The following is a 14,703-nucleotide window of genomic DNA, read 5'->3' as shown; positions in this document are numbered from 1 at the left end:
AATACGTGAAAATTCGTCGAGCATTTTCCACCGGCGTAAGTTCGGAAGCGCTTAGTGCGTACCGATCTCATCACCACAGAGTGCATCAGCGGGCCCACAAACTATGAATCTTTGTGGGATACCGGTCTCGTCGATTACCATGTACCTCGAATGCCTCACATGGGATCTATCCATTGCCTACACTGAATGCATATATCAAAGGAGTTACTATCTCGGTCAATGGGTAGCAGAAAGGCAAAAAAAAAAAATGCGGATCCTAACAGCCGATCCGTAGATTGGGTAGGCCGGGTAACTGAACGGAATTTAATCGGGAGAAACCACCTGCTAATCCGATGAAGCAGCCAAAAAATTTGAACAAAAAAACGCGAGGTAGGTGGCGTGGTTCTAATTCCCGTGGAACTGGCGAGTATTTCAGCGTATGGTCGTGAATTGACGGGGCTCAATATGATGAAAACCGGACTACCGAACGATTCATGACGTGTTTCACTCTGTTACATAGGGGTGGCCTGGAAAATTACACGATAAAACCGTTCAAAACTAGCCTGCCGAACAAGGCCTCACTATGAGCGGTCTTAGGTGGAGATTTCGAGAAGCACTCAAGGGAATCGATTTGTAACTGAAACACCATTAGCTTTGAATAATTAAGCTGGCAGATCAATGCATTATTATTAGAGGATCCACCGTTGCGAAAAGTTTGAAACTAGTGGGTCCCTTTTTTCAAGCCGTAACCCAATATGCATCGGTGGGTTTTCGCAGTGAGCCGGTCTGCGCGCGGGTGACGTCGCTGTGTTCAACATGGCCGCGTACGGCGCTAGTGCTCTCGTTCGAGGAGCACAGCCGGCCGCTGCCGGACACGCTCCCACCGCACGGAGGAGAAGGCTGTGCTCGCGGTCCATAGCTATGGTGGCCAGAAGCTCGCGTTCCCGGACAGGGTCGCCGTCTTCGCGTAACACGCCGAGATGCCCACCATGTTCGTGTCCGAACGGCGTGCTCTGCACCAAGTCATGTACACGCCGCGCTGTTGTTGGCAACTCGCCGTGGTTGCTGTGTCCTCGGTGCGTGCGTGTCGATTCTCCCGTCAGCCGAGAGCCGCATCGAGTTGGCGTTGGCATGGACTCGCCGGAGCAAGGCGTGGTGCACCCGCGCGCGTGGACTGGAGAGCTGCGCAAGTCCCAGGCCACCCGCACGTCATGCCGTGCCGAGCACGGGAGAGGGCGAGGCGATCACCGTACCCAGCCACCATGTACGGTCTAAGAGCGGTGGTACGCTGCCACGAGACGGCCACCGCGCGCCGCGGCAGAGCGCTGTTCCTGACACCAAAAGACAAGTGTTTTCTTGGAATGCCGCGTTAACCAGGTAGGCCTGTAGTTTCAGTGGCATGTTGTTCATAACACTTAACATAGATGCCAGAATTTATCCTCGAAATTACACAAAGTATCCTCGAAATTTTTCCGAAGCAGAGATGCTTAATTGCAGTTGCAAACTTGGAGTATCCACCCAAAAACAACAGTGCACCAGGTGAAGAAATATCCAACAAGGCTGCCAAACTGCCGGTGGAATCTTTGGGCTGAACCAACAGGATACAACCATGCACCAACAGGAATCAGCTGCTAGAATCATCAACAAGAATGCATCATTGCAGCATTATCAGCTAGGAAACAATAGCAATTACAGGAGTTATAGCGCTTGGCAAAAGGTAGTCAGTGAATGACCAATTACAGAACACACAGTTGTCAACAGAAAATCAAGTGTAATCTCAGTGCTATATTTTGAAGAAATCCCAGTAGTACTGGAAGAAAGCAACTTGAGAACTTATCATCTAACATTCTACTACTCCAGTTGACAACGTAGCAGACTATAAATGTCTTGTACTGTGAAATAAAGATTAGAAAAACAATGGAAGCGAGCAAAAAAGACAATAACTGATGCTAATTACCAACTCGGTTCCATTAAACGGGGCAACATCCCTCACCATGCCTAGTTGTACGAGATACTGTGAAACAACATTCGTAGTTGTGAAACAACATTCGTAGTCTAGATAGAGAACGAGTACATGCGATCCGCAAAACAAGTTTCACCAAAGGTATTGCATTGGCAAACCCAGCAGCTTAGTTGGCTGCTGCTGGGGCGCCATCGGCCGGAGCTGCGGGGCCCTGGTTGGCCGGAGGAGGAGCGAGGGCCTGGTTGGCCGGAGCTGCGGGGCCCTGGTTGGCCGGAGGAGGAGCGAGGGCCTGGTTGGCCGGAGCTGCGGGGCCCTGGTTGGCCGGAGGAGGAGGGAGGGCCTGGTTGGCCGGAGAGGCGAGGGGGGCGGTGGCCTGAAGAGCGGCCTGGCGAGCATCTGCGCGCTCGCCTAGGCACTTGTTGACCCAGTACTCACGAAGCTCGTCCTCGGCCTTGAGAGCCCGGCACTCATCCTCGAGGTCTTCATCAAAGCCATGGTCTACAACGTTCTGGATGCTCCTTCTCTTGCGCTCCTTCCCGGCTGCGTGGGCCGTCTTGGAATACCTGAAAACGAGCGAGGATCCAGATTACTGACAGCAGCAAGCAGAGGTTCAGAAGTGCAATCCTTCACTGAGTATAAGACAATATCGATCATCTCTAGCTTGGAGCAAATTAATTAAACCATCAAGCATTGTATCCTATGATCTGAAGCAGTAGTAGCAGATTCCTCCGATCAAAACCAAACAAGCATAAAGTTGGTGGTGTAGAGTACAGATACATATAATACCATCAGATCTACGACACACTAGCTATCAAGCATTCGCGCGCACAGATCAAATTAAGCATAATCGATCGCTGGTAAAGGCCGGAACCCCAATCGCTCATGCATAACAATAGCCCTAGCGCAACACCGCATACCGTTCGCTTGTAACCCAAACAGCACGAAATTGGCTGCTCGATCCTCGTTAAATCCATACACGGCCGGAGGCGGAGAGCAGCAAGCATGAAATAATCCTCACCGGCCAGTTTGAATCCATACAGCTACGAATTCGGTAAGATCTAAACCGGTAATACTAGGAGATGGCTGCAATCTCGTCAGATTTAGCACCGATCCAGCCCGTACATGGCCAAAAGTACATGTCCGTGGTGAGACGGGAACCATGGAAGCGCGCGCTGGTTAAGCGCAAGGAGGAAGGAGAGGGGGCAGGGCAGGGCAGGGGAGAGGTGGGAGGGGGCGAATCCTCACCTTCCCATGGCGGAAGGAGAAGCCGCGGTCGGAGCAGGTCGCTGGAACTGGAAGGGGTCGCCGCTTTCCCGCTGCTTCTGCTGCTCTCCGAGGCGGGCGAGGCGGGGCGTGAGCGTGTGAGTGATTAGAGAGAGAAGAGGCGATGCGCCTGTATTTATAGAAGGATAGAGAGAGACAGCTAATCACTTCGTATCCAACGGCTGAGGTTACTCTTGGATAAAAACAAATAAAAATGGACGGTTGGATTCCACCACAGGAAACCAACTCAGCCTACTTTGCCATGGTCCGCGCCGCCCTCCTCCTCCATTTCCCCCCCAATTCGCCCGAAACCCTCCCAATCCCCACGAGCCACCGGCGGGCCAGCGAGGTGAACTGGCGCACGGATGACCAAGGCGCCGGCGCGGCAGTCAAGCTGTCGCGGGGCGCCGCGGCGCTCCACGCCGTCCGTCACCAGCAACGGGGACGGCGCGCGCCCACCTCGCCCGCCGTCGTCTTCAACCGCAAGGTGAGCCCCCGGACCCTCCCTTCGCGCGCAGATCTCGCCGCCGCTTCGGATTCATGATGTTGGGTGCTTCGCGCGCGGCCCCTGTTACTGCCCGATTCGTGGGATTTCGCGTCTCACCTCCGGGTTTGCCTCGCGCGCAGGTCGACCCAAACTGGTCGAGAGCACCTCCGGGAGGGAAACGTTTTCCTCTCTAGATCCTTCGCTTGGGAGGTTGTAGCATGCTAATCTACTGCCTCATGTGTGGCCTAACTGATGAATCTGCAGGCCAAGTCCATGTTTGGGACTGACCCGAGGGGAGGGGTCTGCTTTTAGTAGCACATAGTACTGCTCTCTTATTTTGGTCTACAATAGGATTGCACAATCGTATGAAGTGATTAGGAGTTTGCACGGATGGATAGGGTCTGGTAAATGTTTAGTGTTTGAAGTTATCATTTCTGAGTAGCCTGTAAGAGGATTAGACACATGTGAACCGCTTAGCAATTTTGGCAGCCAGGTCTGGTCTGGTACATGTCAAGTGTCTAGCATTATCATATCGGTGTGTCCAGTAAGCAATATCTTTTAAGCATACCTGCCATTGATTGAGTCGTTTTTTCTTGACTCAGCTATTTGGATTTTAATAATGCACCACTTAACAGTTAGTGACAGATAACATTCTTGCTTGATCATTATATATATGCTGCCATGAACATTTAAGATTATTATCCGGCACTGAACAAGTTAAATCTTGCTGAACATGTTGTGCTCATGTCTCGTTTGTACAACTGTAGATGAAGGTTTCTTGTTTTGCATTTCTTCTTAGAAGCAAACACTTGTAGAGCAAATCTTTCATATATATGATATACTACTTGATAACTTGGACAGGTGAGGATTGGTCTTGACACGGCCCATGCCAGAGAAACTACCAACTATGTACAGGACCCTGGGGAGAACTACAATGAGAGAGTTTTGCCTTCAATCATTCATGAAACACTCAAAGCTGTGGTTGCACAATACAATGCCACTCAGCTTATCACACACAGAGAGGTACCGTTTCATCACGAATGTCGTGTTTCCATATATTTTCGTGCTAGCTGTTCTTTCTTAGAACAAGTGAATAACTTGCCATTTATGTAATGGCAGGCTGTGAGCAGGGAGATCAGGAAGATTCGGACAGAGAGGGCCAAGAATTTCAATATTGCTCTGGATGATGTTTCCGAGTTCACTCATGCCCTTGAAGCCAAACAGGTTGCTGCGCAGGAAGCTGAGTGTGCCAAGTTCATTGTTGACAAGGCTGAGCAAGACAAGAAAAGTGCAATTATCAGGGCACAGGTAAACAAAACATTAATTAGATAGATGATTTTCATATGGCTTCATCTACTTGCCCTGTTTGCAGTTTCAGTAATATTTACTAGAGGCATATTGCCTGTGTTCTTTGTGTGGCTTTATAGCTTCATGTGTTTCATTACAGTAGTGGGGAAAACCTTAGCCTAACATTTTTTGAGCCCCACACTTTCAGTGGTATGTTGTTCATATGACTGAACATACTTTCAGACTTCACCCATTTGGTATGTTTGTAGTTTTAGACTTGGTATGTTTCATAACACTGAACATAGTTTCAGACTTCATCTATTTTCCATGTCCATAGTTTCATTCTTCATCTATTTGCCTTGTCCATAGTTTCAGACGTTCATTGTTATGTTCGCTAGTGGCATGTTGCTAATGTTGTTTATATGTTCATAGTTTCATATATTTCATATATTTCACTGCATTTGTTGAGTTTGATAGCACTTTAGCCTAACAATGGTTGGTTTTATGTTTCATCTGTTTAGTTTAAGAGCGACTGAGCCATACACTGGTAGCTTTATATGTTTCATCTGTTCAGTTTAAGGGCAACTGAGCCATACACTGGTAGTTTTATATGTTTCATTTGTTTAATTTATAGGAGCACCTGATCCAAACACTGGTAGTTCTCTATACATTTCGTTTGTTGAGTTTGAGATCACCTGATGAAAACCACTGGTAGTTTTACATGTTTCATCTGTTTAGTTTAAGATCACCTGATGAATAACTTGTCGTTTATCGAGAAAGGCAGGCTGCATGCATCCGTGGGCTGTCCCTCGAGACTATACATAAACAAGACATCATTTTTTGACATGGAGACGTCAACTTGAGAAGTTATTGAAAGGATGTCTAGTGACATGGTGTTAATTCAAGATGCCATTGGAGAAAAGGTGAGAGACAACTTATCTATGTGAATCATAACTTGCTCCTAAATTTCTGCTTTATGATGTGCCTTTTCTGAAGTATTTTTGTGGAAAGAAGTCGGATGTGAAGTATGCAACTTGTGCCTTCCATTTTCTGTTTCTCTTAGAAACTACCGCACAACTAGGTTCGTAGTTAGGTCAAGTACATGTTACTGGTGCATGGATCTATGAAGGCCACAGGCAGACAGACCTTTCCTGAAGTGTTTTCATGCAAAGATCTATGATGTTAAGTATACAACGTGTGCCTTCACTATACTGTTTCTCTTAGTAACTATAACACAACCAGGCTCAGTTAGTTCAAGTATATGTTTCTGGTGCACGGATCTTGCATGGATCTATGAAGGTCACAGGCACTGTCCTGCCTTCGGTATTTTGAGTAAATCGTGATTTTAGTGTAAGTTACCTTTCATAAGAATCTTGACAGTTTCAACTATGCAAATTTGGTGGCTACTTCTGGTATTCAAATTTTACTGATTAGAGTAGCAAGATCCTATCTAATGCCTAAAATGCTATCTCTGGAAACTTATGGTTTGACACATTTTTCATTTGACACACTTATGAAGGTGGGCAAGTTTCTCCAACTAGTATCAACGTTTCTGGGTGGCTTTATTAACGCATTTGCGAGAGGCTGGCTTCTGTCCCTGGTAATGTTGTCAAGTATTCCTCCTGTTGTAGGCATAAGCACTTGAGTTGTTGCTATTGTAATAGCCATGATTGCAAACTGGCAACTGGCATTTATAGTATTGTGCTTCCTTCCTTGTGTGATTGCACAGAGTTATGCTCAAATCAGGTTAACGAGGGGTTTTGGTGCTGATGCCAAGGTATTATTACTTTTCACGGCAATCGTATCATTGTATAGGTACTTTCTGATATGTTCCTTTTCATGGCAATCATATCATTCTGTAGTTATTTGCTGAAATTTTCTGTAATTTTTGTCTGCAGGAAATTTATGAACAAGCGAGCACAATTGCCAGAGATGCCTCTTCTGTTTTTATGCTGCCCTTTTACGTCCGATTCTCTTTGTACACAATGGGACAGCAGAAGTTGGGCAAGTCTTCCAGGTGAGAACCAAAAAAACTGATAGGACCAAAGAACTTATTTCGGGGCTTCTTTGCATTGCCACTGCTGTTTCTTGAAAATTGCAGGTCTTCTTTGCTTTAACCATGATGTGTTGGAGTTTTTCAGTCGAGTTCGCTTGCTCGGGCTTTTACCAAAGTGCAAGATGCAGCTGTCTCCATTTTCAGGATTATTGATAGGATATCCTAGATTGACGCAGGCTCTGAGATAGGAACAACACTAGACACGGTGGAAGGGAATATGGAGTTGCAGCATGTGAGCTTCAAGTACCCTGCTCGTACTGACGTGCAAATCTTCAGAGATTTGTGCTTGAGGATACCATCTGGCAAGGTATACTTTTTGTTTTCGTGATCAAGCAATCTACACTCTCTTCTGATAATCAACATCAGTTTTCTGCCACTAAAATTAAGTTTTATATTTATAGAGCTCTTTTTACATTACTGCAAACTTCTCTGCAGTAAAAATAACTTAAAGTGAGGCAAAGTCGATAGCACACAACCAATGTAACCAAAGCTGTCAGTTCCTTCAAAAAATTTAAGCAGTGTAACAACATTTGAGTTAATATTAATGGAACCGAAGTGTGTCTCAGAACAAATTGACTTGGCGTTCTCTTACAAGCTGAAACTAGAACTCAATAATATTGGTTGGTGCTAAACCCTGGTTTGTCATTACTAAATCCTGACAAGTTTGTTGAAGACTTGTGCTTGTTGGGGAAAGCGGAAGTGGGAAATTGAGTGATAGCCTTGATCGAGAGGTTCTACGATCCCGAATCTGGCGCCATCTTTCTACATGGGGTTGATCTGAAGACCCTCAAGCTCAGCTGGCTCAGGCAGCAGATTGGTCTGGTAGGCCAAGAACCCGTTCTCTTTAATGACACCATCAAAGCAAACATCGCCTGCGGCAAGAATGAGCAGGTATCCGGTGGGGGCTACGCATCCCTTGTTGCCATGCAGTCTAGCAGCTCATGAACTGAACACACTAGCAACAATTCTCTTGCTTCGTAGTGGTAGGACGAGAGTACAGAATAGTCTTTGCCGATTTCAGTTGGTTTTTCTTTTTTCAGTGTATGAAAATGACCATATTGTCACCGCAGCACCATGCTGTCAACGCAGCAACAAGACAGGCTTCCAATCATTATTTCCCGAAGGGTAATGGATAGGTTTTTCATTGATAACTTCCACTCCTTTCACTTGGTTTTGTTGGCACCTCTTCCATATACTTACAGCATTGCTAAGGGCTAAGGCCGTTTCAATCTGCTGAGTGCCCTGTTGCTGCTGGAAATACAATGAATAGATCCTACAGCTTTTCTGAGCTTGAAATTCTCGACGGTTTATTCCTAGATTACAAGAAACCTTTGCTGTCGTCAATCAAATCTTCCATAGTCGATCTAGCAATACAAACGCACATGATCCCATTGCGTGTACGCCTTCAATTTTTTAGTCATCTAATCTTGACCTTCGAACTCTGATCCAATAGCAGAAAGGAATTAGCAGGGAGGGACTTAGTGAACTAGGTAGGGCCCATGTTGACGTGTACAAAGTCCGACATGGAGGAAATGAGTCGGGACACCATATACAAGCAACTCCCCTTCTATGCTAAGTTAGCTGACTGCTCCTTCGTGGATAGATGCCTATTTATGCACTGTATAGATTAAGATCTCTCCTGACCTGGTCCACTTAAAAGAATACCTCTTTTTGCAGAATCGATTGCTTGCAATGAACTATATTGATGAGGGTTCAGATGACAAGCTTTATGATGCTCAGAGGTCCTTCTATGCACTATTAGCAATGGATGTGCCATTTTTTATGTTACTCCGTAGCATGATTTGTGTTTCTACATGGTATTAATACTATTAAGTACTTCCTCTTGCAGTGTCAGACTTTGAGATAGTAGTTACTAGAGGCATATTGCTAATGTTGTTTATGTCTTCACAGTTTATATATTTCACTGCATTTTTTTGAGTTTGAGAGCACTTTAGCATAACACTGGTAGTTTTATACGTTTCATTTGCTTACTTTGAGAGCACCTGAGCCAAACACTGGTAGTTCTATACATTTCGTTTGTTGAGTTCTAGATCACCTGATCCAAACATTGATGCTTCTCTATATATATCTGAACAGGGTGAGGCTAAGAGTGCAGAGCTGATAGGCCAGGCCATGGCCGACAACCCTGCATTTGTCGCTTTCAGGTGGATGAAGCTGACATGGAGATCGTCCATACCATCATAAGCTCCAACAACAAGGTGTTCCTGGACTCCAGTGACCTGCTGCTCGGGCTCCAGGCCTCCAGCAGCTCAACATCGTGGGCAAAGACAAGAAATGAGACTGTTCTCCATGGAAGAAGAGTAATTTTGGGATGAACGAGCACTGTAGTTTTCAGAACATGAAATGCGCCCTTGTCTGTGTCTAGGATTCACTCTCACAGAACATGAAATGTGCTCTTGTCACTGTCTAGGATTCACTCTCACATAACATGAAATGAGCCCTTGCTGTTGCAAATTGCTTTGTGAAATTTGCAGTTGAACTGTCAGATACTTTTGCTGTATGAACCGCTGGGAGAAGGTTTAATAGGAACGGTTTTGTAGCTTATCTCTGGGATGGATGTTTGGTTGATAGCATGAACTGATCATGTCTGAATGTCTTTTGAGTAAGTTCATCTTGGCTTTACGCATAGTGCCTTTGAGTTCTCTCTGGGGCACGTCTGTTGCCGGGATGCATGCTATTGATTCTGTCATCTCTCATCTTTCATGCCATTGCTTCTGTTGTCTCTCATCTTTCATGTTGTCTTTGTATGGTCCGTTTCAACTCTGACACTTCTGAATGCCTTTTGATAGCATGAACTGAATGTCTTATGTTTCATGTTTCACGTGTATCATTAGCTCTGGAATGAAGTTTTTGCAGCTGGTGCTCTGTTATGGCAGAACGTCTGTTTCTAGGGTGTTTATGTGAACGTTCTTTTGAGTTCATCGACGAAGCTCATTGCTTACGCTCTATCTTGAGTGTTACCAGAACGAGCATGTGGCATCTCAAAAAAAAAACGAGTATGGGCCGGAGCTGCAGTGTTAGACTGGGGTCAATTGACCCCGACGACCTAGGCCTAAATATGTGTACGCATAGCCCGGTCCAATAAAATGATCCCAGTGAAAATAAAGTTTAACCCCAGCTAATCAGATTCCTATCACGTGTGTAAGCCGTCGAGGCCCAAAACACGCAGAGCATTGGAAGCCCACCGTTTTCTGAATCGCTCGATCGCGAATGGAAAGGATCGCCTGGCCACCCGGGAGCCTGGGATAGTGGAACTACCCTGGCTTGTCGTCGTCTCATTACGTATTCCGTTTGTTCTTGCGAAGTCGCTCGTGTAGTCGTGTGGGTCGTCGGCCGTTCCTCTTCGCCACTCCCTCCTCTGCGATGATTTTTTCAGTGGGATCTATAAGTGCTACCAAATCCCTATCTATGCATCTAATTGACCGGAAGGAATCTCAATTCCCAATTCTCCAATTATTAGGGTTTCATGATGTGTTGATTTTCATAATTGCTATAAGGTTTGGGTGGGTATTGGGTAATTAGTGAGACAGTAATCACGTGGATTAGAGGATCCAGATCAGGCCTCAAATTTCCCCAAAGCATAATGTCAGGTAATCTAGCAAAAGACATAATTTATCATGTATATCAATTTGTACCGTATGTATTTTGCTACTAATGGTCTCTTGCTAATTTGACATGTAGTAAAAAAAATCTAAGGAGGGTTTGTTGAATTTGAAATAAAAAACGCCACCGCCCACAACCAAAGATCCTAATTATCTAAGGAGGGAAAAGCCTCTTTCTCAAGATGAAAGTCCGGATAGGCCAAAAACAAAGAGAGATAATTCAACTTTATTTTATTGATAATTATTGTTTATATGACTTTGCTAGAATGAAAACAATAATTTTTTTATTTAATACCAGCTATGTATGTAGTTGTCCGAGCTATATGCACACACACACTTAGTGGTACATTTTATAGACACATTTTTTTCCTACTTGTTCGTGTTGACCCCGGCGGCCATTTTTCCTGGCTTCGCCCCGGAGTATGTGGCATTCTTCCATTCATCACGTCCTGCAATGCCCATGGCCCATGACCCCTTGCATAGCTAAACGATACTAGATTTAGATGTGCGCCTTGGCGCACGACCCCGTAGAGCTCGTGCCAGTGTACATTCTGTATACATGATTTGACGTCTTTCTCATTGCTGATGAAAACTGAAACACTATGTTAAATATGTATACAAATTAATGACAAATAAGTTTCTGCAATACGATATGTACAATCACGAAGTTTACAGTTAGAAGCAAGGATTCATATAGATAAATTGTTTTCCATTGTGTATTCCAAAAAACATATATACATATATTGTTAAAAGAAACAACCTGACACTTAAGACAAACTCAATCCTAGGCCAACACTTAATTAAGCAGAAGATTTGAAGAGAAAAATCTTTTGGTCCTTGAGGAAGCGTATGCCACCTAGTCAATGGTCATGGTCATTTTCGTTTAAGGTTGACAATTTTGAGCAATCAATTGGCTTGCACAGGCACAAATCAGATAACTGCATGTGACCATTCTTATCAAGAAGCATATTACCTGGGTTAATTTCTTTGTAGGGATAGTCAACCCAAAAGAATAATTGAGTAAATGCAACAAACATATTGTGTGACATATTCAATTCAAGTTCGGAAGCATATAACATTTGGATGTAATTATGTTTGAGCTGAAAGAAACATACGTTGGATGTAATGTTTTTTACCTTAACAACAGGAGCACCGCTTTATACTTTATAGAGAAGAGAGAGAACAAAGTTATTTACTGAGGCCTAGGCCAAGCAACAAAAAAGGGGGTCAATGAGGGCGGCCAATGAAAAGAAATTAAACCCTGGGCGCTCCACTAAGTAAGTCAAGCTCTTCTATGATCCTGACAGCAGCCAAGGTGGGCAAGAAACTCTTTTGCTGAAAAATAGGACAGTTCCTCTCATTCCCAATGCTCCACCAGGAATAAGTTAAAAGAGTGAAAAACTCCTTTCTCCAATTAGCAGGCACATCCCTTTGCAAATTGATCCAGCGGGGCAGAACCTCCAATTCACCCTGAAGTGACAGAGAGCAAGCTTAGTGGATAACATTATACACCAAACCTCCTTCAAAAAAAGGACACGAAAGGAAGAGACGATTGGCAGCCTCTTCGAGAGCTTGGCCGCACAGACTGCAGTTATTGTTGTGATTCTATCCCCTGTTCCTCAAACAATCGGCAGTCTAAAGGGACAGGGTGTTTCTGCACCCAGGTGCATATGCACCCTTTATTTGAAATGCATGTTAAACATATTTAAAAATGTTAAAAAAATACAAATAAATTTTTTTTGTGTATACCTTGACATGTTACGTGCTCATAAAGTTGTTTCAGCAAAAACCGATATGTTTTGTGCCCTGTGCAAAAAACACAAATTTTTTGTGCTAAAATAGTCTATTTCTCGAATCATTGTTTGTCTTTTTACAAAGGATACAAAAATTGTCAGTTTCATGTGAAACTTTACGCGCACACATAGAACATATCTCTCTACATGCTAATTTTTTCCCTAAATTTTTTTGATTTTTGAAATATGTTTTATACATATAGGGTGCATATGCACCTGAGATCAGTTTTGGTTTTCCGAGTCTAAAGTCCATTTTGAAGGACCAACCATAAGAAGAACCTTATTTTTTCCTTTGGTCTTGGTGGCCCAAGCTTGTTGTAGCTCAGGGATCTCAAATGGCCTTCACAAATGGCCTTCACAAATAGATGTGTAATGTACACAGCTGAATTAAATGGGCATAATCTTCATGGTAACATGAAATATGATTAAAAAGAGAAGCAACTCCGCCCCTATAACAGCAACTAAGCACACAGAAAATAATCTTGACCCGAAGGCGAAACAGGAGCGACGCTTGGAACAAAAAGTGTACATACAATTCGGCATTGAACATGACACATGATACACCATGATTATGTGCTCTACCAAACATATAACTCTCAAAGGAAAGGAGATTCAAAAAATCTAGGACATTATCATCAAGAGGAGATTGATCATTATTTTAATATAAATGTCTTAATAGTTTGAACTTGAAGAGAAAGTGATATGTTCCATTAGTGTTTCATTTTTGGGTCAGCCGCAATCATATAGAACCTAAGCAGTAGGGAGACAAGGGGGTAGCACACCTTCTTCCATTTATGGACCGACAAATCATTTTTCTAGACACACTATTGATTGGCGGTGCCTTGTGAGGGTCCATGACAATGCAGTCATGACAAGCTCTAGTGATGAATGGGTTGTGGGCAGGAATCAAGCAAAATGATATACAAAAACACATGCATTGATCAAGTGAGCACTATCCCAAAACTGAGAATAAACATTCTAATGTGGGAAATAAGAAATGAACAGTAGAAAATACCTTTAGAATCTGCAGTATATGCCCTCTCACTCCTTTGAACAAATAAGTTAACTGAAGGCACGGTACCTAAAGTAAATCAAGTTGGAAATAAGTAGACCAAGTGAGATAAATAACTACGTAATCTAAAACATCTTGTTTAAATAGATTCATTTATAATATCATACTCTGCTTATTGCAATGAACTCTCGAAATATATATAATATTTCGACGCAATCATCCTCTTCTTTTCATGTAACTACAGTTATAATTTGTCTGTTCTCATGAAAGTTCATATGTGCATCCTTGTTGGAGTATCCTACAACAGAAAAAACAGGCACAATGTTAGAATTCAGTTTAACCGATCTCTTATTCTGAAGGTCTATAAAGGTTGTACATGCTTGTGAAAATGATATACACCAGTATAGTGCATAATTTCTTACTAATTCAACATCCACAAGAATAGAGGATACTGCTACTATTTAACAATTAGAATGCACAATAGATCAATAAAAGGATAAAGCAATAAAGAAAATTGGAATGGACAAAATATCTATAGCAGCTACGACTCGCTGGTTCTCGAGTATTTTTACATGCAGAATTGCTAATACAACAACCGGAATTATTGGCCTTGATTTGTCTCGATCATTAACAACATATCTAAAGGAATTTGTTACAAATTGTACAACAGTAACACACAAATAAGAACGACATGTTCAGGTTCTTGCTACAATAAAACGTTATAGGAAGCGAGGCGCGACATGCTGTACAATTTTGAAACTTTTGACACATATGGCCACTCCATCGATTGGTTTAGTTAACAGTTAATTTCAACGGGCTGGTACACTGGAGTGATCTCTCAAAATTATCCTAAAAAATTCTTTTGAGAGGAAAGATTAGCCAAATGTGAGGTCGAAAAATGCTGACCAGAAAAAAAGGAAGGAGTTCTGCTCCACTGGTGTGCAAAGAGATGAATCATTTGGTTCCAATGGGGTCTAATTTCTCAGAGCCAAAGGTAGGTTACAAAGGAGGCAGAAGAAAACTTCGCTTAGGCTATGCGGCGGGCTCGGCGACGAAGCTGGTCAAGATGCAGTACCTTGTAAATAACGATCCTACCGATTTGTTTCGACATGAACGGATACTGGTTGGCGGCAGCTGCTTTCGATGGATTAGGAACAACGAGAAGCGAATCTGGCTGATGTGCAACTAACTGGTATGCTGTTCTTTCCTGGACTGTTGATTACTAATTATCACAGTTCAT

At 43.5% G+C, this 14,703-nt stretch overlaps 1 protein-coding gene and 2 long non-coding RNA genes across 6 annotated transcripts; 2 read left to right on the top strand and 1 right to left on the bottom strand.

Annotated features, from left to right (window-relative positions):
• The first annotated feature begins 3,634 nt into the window (after nucleotides 1-3,634).
• LOC124702562 lies at nucleotides 3,635-5,870 on the top strand. Of its 3 annotated transcripts, none has more exons than XR_007002549.1 (4): nucleotides 3,635-3,692; nucleotides 4,554-4,715; nucleotides 4,812-5,000; nucleotides 5,760-5,870. It is a non-coding gene; the product is annotated as an uncharacterized LOC124702562 (long non-coding RNA). The 3 variants fall into 3 exon arrangements; XR_007002550.1 differs by lacking the exon at nucleotides 3,635-3,692 and adding an exon at nucleotides 3,839-4,013; XR_007002548.1 differs by lacking the exon at nucleotides 3,635-3,692 and having other exon boundaries at nucleotides 3,839-4,715.
• LOC124695723 (ABC transporter B family member 11-like) lies at nucleotides 5,870-9,600 on the top strand. The gene is made up of 6 exons (XM_047228542.1): nucleotides 5,870-5,902; nucleotides 6,499-6,579; nucleotides 6,709-6,756; nucleotides 6,878-6,996; nucleotides 7,121-7,342; nucleotides 7,709-9,600. Exons 1-5 carry the CDS (start codon nucleotides 5,870-5,872, stop codon nucleotides 7,221-7,223), a joined length of 384 nt encoding a protein of 127 aa, XP_047084498.1. The 3' UTR covers nucleotides 7,224-7,342; nucleotides 7,709-9,600.
• Nucleotides 9,601-11,708: 2,108 nt separating this feature from the next.
• On the bottom strand, nucleotides 11,709-14,002 carry LOC124698483. 2 transcript variants are annotated; one of them, XR_007000982.1, is made up of 3 exons: nucleotides 13,631-14,002; nucleotides 13,234-13,532; nucleotides 11,709-12,128 (listed from the first exon to the last, which is right to left on the bottom strand). It is a non-coding gene; the product is annotated as an uncharacterized LOC124698483 (long non-coding RNA). The 2 variants fall into 2 exon arrangements; XR_007000981.1 differs by having other exon boundaries at nucleotides 13,467-13,532.
• Nucleotides 14,003-14,703: the final 701 nt, after the last annotated feature.

This window comes from Lolium rigidum, chromosome 3 (genome assembly GCF_022539505.1).
Source record: "Lolium rigidum isolate FL_2022 chromosome 3, APGP_CSIRO_Lrig_0.1, whole genome shotgun sequence".
Taxonomy (NCBI): Eukaryota; Viridiplantae; Streptophyta; class Magnoliopsida; order Poales; family Poaceae; genus Lolium; species Lolium rigidum.
Note: the sequence above shows the minus strand (reverse complement) of the source record. Positions and strands in the feature narration are given on the sequence as shown.

Bases quoted from the DNA above. Each gene is read 5' to 3' on its own strand.
- LOC124695723 (XM_047228542.1), top strand. From the start codon at position 5,870: ATGGTGTTAATTCAAGATGCCATTGGAGAAAAG. The intron at 6,757-6,877 runs GTATTATTACTT...TTTTGTCTGCAG, and splicing joins GTTTTGGTGCTGATGCCAAG to GAAATTTATGAACAAGCGAG. The intron at 6,997-7,120 runs GTGAGAACCAAA...GGAGTTTTTCAG, and splicing joins AAGTTGGGCAAGTCTTCCAG to TCGAGTTCGCTTGCTCGGGC.